Here is a 3,653-nt window from a genome sequence, read left to right on the forward strand (position 1 = left end):
TGTTTTTCATTTCCTTAATTTAAGATGGACTTTCTGTGACCTGACTGACGCTGATTTGGATCGGATACCTGAGGCTCTGACGAATAAGATGATTAAACCAGCAAACCCTCCAGCAGCTCAGTCTGACTGTGTGCAATTTGACTCATACTTGACTACAATTTACACCATGTAATCTAATCTGGTCATTTTTAAATCAAAAGTCACCAATGAGTACAGTCGCAATTGGAATTTATATTCATACCTCAAATCCTTCCTGAAGTTCAGCTGACGTCTTTTAAAGCAGCGGCAACGCTTCAAACTGTTCCCGATTAAAGTTAATCTTTTCAGTTAACAATCACACAACTTTCAGATTGAAAACTTTACCTCTAAGATTGAACTCAGAGGATATTTTTTGATCATTTTCAGGTTCGTTTCAATCATTTGGAGCTCATATCCTTCAAATACACACTAATCTGAAGGGGGTTTGGTACTTTTCTTTGACTTTTTAGGAAGTTTTCTAAGAGTATTTCTCTAGTCGGGGCATGGTTTAATATTTTTAAATAAGGTGAGGCTGTAGCATGAGACTGCAGAGAACTTGTATGTTAAAGTGATTTAATAAAGCCTTGTTCTATTACTACTCAATCTGAACTCCTGGTTTTTGTGTCTGCAGATTAACAAATCTCCAACCGTGCTTTTATTTTGAAGCTTCCAGTCCTCAAAGTTGTTTCAGGCCAACAGGTTCTGGATAAATGTACCACCTGATTCTCTTCTTCTGCTTCGTGCGTTTTGTGTTTTAGCTCGTTCAACTTCCGGAAAGAGATGGATGGCACAGAAAACAGGGAAACGTCACAGAGCTTTACTGATGTTTATTGTCAACACTGACATACAGAAGGGCGTTGATGGTGGCTACAATTCTGTAGAAAAATATTTATTTGTATTCATTCGACAGAAAATGTTCAAGTAAAATTCATCTTAACAGGAGACACTTTAAATACCATAACTTAATAATAATAATAATTAAAATGAAAAACCAAAAGAGTATATATTCATGTCCGGTGACTCAAAGACTCTCTTTTGAAAAATCCCAGATCTCAAATTTTGCTCAGAGTCAGTGTTTTTATTCCTTTGAGTTGTTCTTCTGTCACAGTTTTGCAGTAAACTAGCAGAAACAGGCCCCTCGGTGCCGGTAAAAAGTGTCTCAAGACGCTCTCCTGCAGATTTTAAAGGTGAAACACACCTGTCTACGAGTGTTTTGCTGTTTGGTTGCAGAGTTCTGTAGGATTATTGGATCCTGGCAGCTCCTGACCAGCTGCTTTGTTCATGGTGTCCAGAGTGAACCAATGCCTGCACACCACCTCAGCTGTGGGCTGGAGGACACCATACAGTGCCTGTAACGCCCGGACATCCTCCAAAGCATCGTGGGATCTGTAGTGCAGCCCCAGCAGCTCCCTGACCAGGTTCTCCTGTCGGAAGCTTTGGAGACGGCGGTCTTTCAGCAGCTCACGAGCCAGTGGGAGAGTGTCCACGCAGCCGGAGACGCAGGACTCGAACTCTGCGCGGAGGTCCAGTTCGTCCAGCGCTCTGGCCAGCAGCGGGCAATCGAAGTGGCGGATGTTGTGGCCAACGACCAGCGGGCGTCGGAACATCCGGAGGAACGCGATGAAGGAGACCACCACCTCTCGGAGGGTGTTGGTGAGGACGGGATGCCGGTGCTGATACAGCCTCTGCCTGCGCACACAGAAGCCGGTCACTCTGGACGCTCCTCTCTGCATTCGACAGCGAGGGACGACGTAGAGGTTCAGTGAGTGGTCTCCGCTCACTGCAGCCAGCTGGACAATCTCACACTTCTTATCTGGAGATAATCAAGAAACAAAGAAAGTGTTTCATTTGCTTTGAATTGATGGGTTATATTTCCACCAGAGATAATCCCAGATGGAATCTTCTGGGACCAGAACAGACTCGCAACACCACCTTGTGGCACAAAGTAGGATTACAATATGTGAGCCAGGTGTTCTGAACTGTGGCAAAAAATATGTGCTAATCTAAAACAAACCAGAGAACCTGTTTACAAATTTCAAGTGAAAAAAAAACATATTTTCCATTTTTGTTTCAGAAAAGTAAAGTTTTGCTCACATGGCAACATTTTGAAAACTATGAAACACTAAAAACTATGCAGTTTTCATGTTGGGCCTCTATAGATGCTGTTGAATGAATTTCTAATGAAACTACACACGTCTTGTTATTATTATCACCGATAAAACTATGGATGAGAATATGGTGAAGGAGTCATGACACTTTTTAGGCCCCACTGCTGTCATTTTTGTCCAGTCGTGCATGTGCCTTACAGCTATTTACTACTGACGTGGTTTGCATGCAGCACCTCCGAAGTCCAATCGGGACGCCCGAGCATTTTCAAAGAGGTCCAACTAGGGAGCTTGTTTCAAAAACCTGTGTTTTCGGTGGTTCCAAAAACCGTTTTCATATAAACAGACAGCCAAAAGTGTAATGAAAACATTTCTGTTTTCACTTCAAATTATGTATACCAGGCAATTGAGAGGAGTTGGTAGCATGCAAGCCACCTGCGGCCATCATCACCTCTTTATGCACATATATTATTTCAAATTATTTTAAGAGATGATTACAACTATATCTTCACTATGTACAACTTATTTCTATTTCATGATTTTGACACCTGCGTTTCTCCCTGATGTACACAACTGGCTCTTTCACAAGCTGTATTTCTGATATTATTCACTGAGAAATTGGATGTAAATACATAATAAAACAATTTCTGGTCATTCCTTTGATTCCCAAAAAGTATAACTAGTATAAATTGCCGTAAATCCCATGATTTATCCATGCAATGAGCACTGTTTACCATGAACTTCCGGACTACAAAAGAACAGCGCATGCGCGAAGCCCCCATTGGATAAAAGTCATCATGCACGACATGACGACTGGGATTTGTAGTCCTAAAGTCAACAGAAAACTTCTCATTTTCTTCGACAAGTTTAATTTCTTCTTCATTTCAACACAATTCCAGAAACAGTTCAATAAAGAAACAGTAAAGTAACAGGGGGTCTTCATACCCAGTCCAGTCGTCTCCAAGTCGAAGAAAACCAGCGGGTTTCGGACATTTTCTGCCTCCTTTGACACCGTTCCCATAACTCCATAAACACGGAATAACTTTGTTTCGCTTACGCAAAAACGGAGGGTCACGTTGACTCAGAAAGAAACAGACAAAGCAAGCCACAATAAAGACATATTTTGCTAAAACAATGCGTAAGCGGTAGTTTGACACTCTTCCCGCTGAGTTTTTTAATTTTTCCGGTAGAGACAGGAAGCTGAAACATTTCAAAATAAGAGCCTCATATACACAAGTATCTATTCTATTGCAATTAAGCTGAACTAAACGAAGCAAAAACAAGCTAACTTTATTATTCACACTGGGGAAAGTTTAAAGTAAATTTGGTCTTTTTTATATGTTCATATTTGGGGACAGTCATCACTTTTTCCAAGAAATTTCCCTGAGATAAAACAGGAAGTCACATCCCGTTTGAGTGCTGCTACGTGTATACGTCATTGGCTGCCACAGGGAGATCATACAATCTCCTTAGAGAAAGTCACAGCCCCCACAACCATTTAAAAATGAAACAACAGAGTTGGTTTGTCCA

The 3,653-nt window shown here is 41.3% G+C and overlaps 1 protein-coding gene across 1 annotated transcript; it reads right to left on the reverse strand.

Annotated features, from left to right (window-relative positions):
* Positions 1 to 839: 839 nt before the first annotated feature.
* On the reverse strand, positions 840 to 3,294 carry LOC115392192 (uncharacterized). The gene is made up of 2 exons (XM_030096732.1): positions 3,069 to 3,294; positions 840 to 1,831 (listed from the first exon to the last, which is right to left on the reverse strand). The coding sequence occupies exons 1-2, from the start codon at positions 3,142 to 3,144 to the stop codon at positions 1,221 to 1,223; spliced, it is 687 nt and encodes a 228-aa protein (XP_029952592.1). The 5' UTR covers positions 3,145 to 3,294; the 3' UTR covers positions 840 to 1,220.
* Between the last annotated feature and the right edge of the window lie 359 nt (positions 3,295 to 3,653).

Source organism: Salarias fasciatus, chromosome 7 (assembly GCF_902148845.1).
Source record: "Salarias fasciatus chromosome 7, fSalaFa1.1, whole genome shotgun sequence".
NCBI lineage: Eukaryota > Metazoa > Chordata > Actinopteri > Blenniiformes > Blenniidae > Salarias > Salarias fasciatus.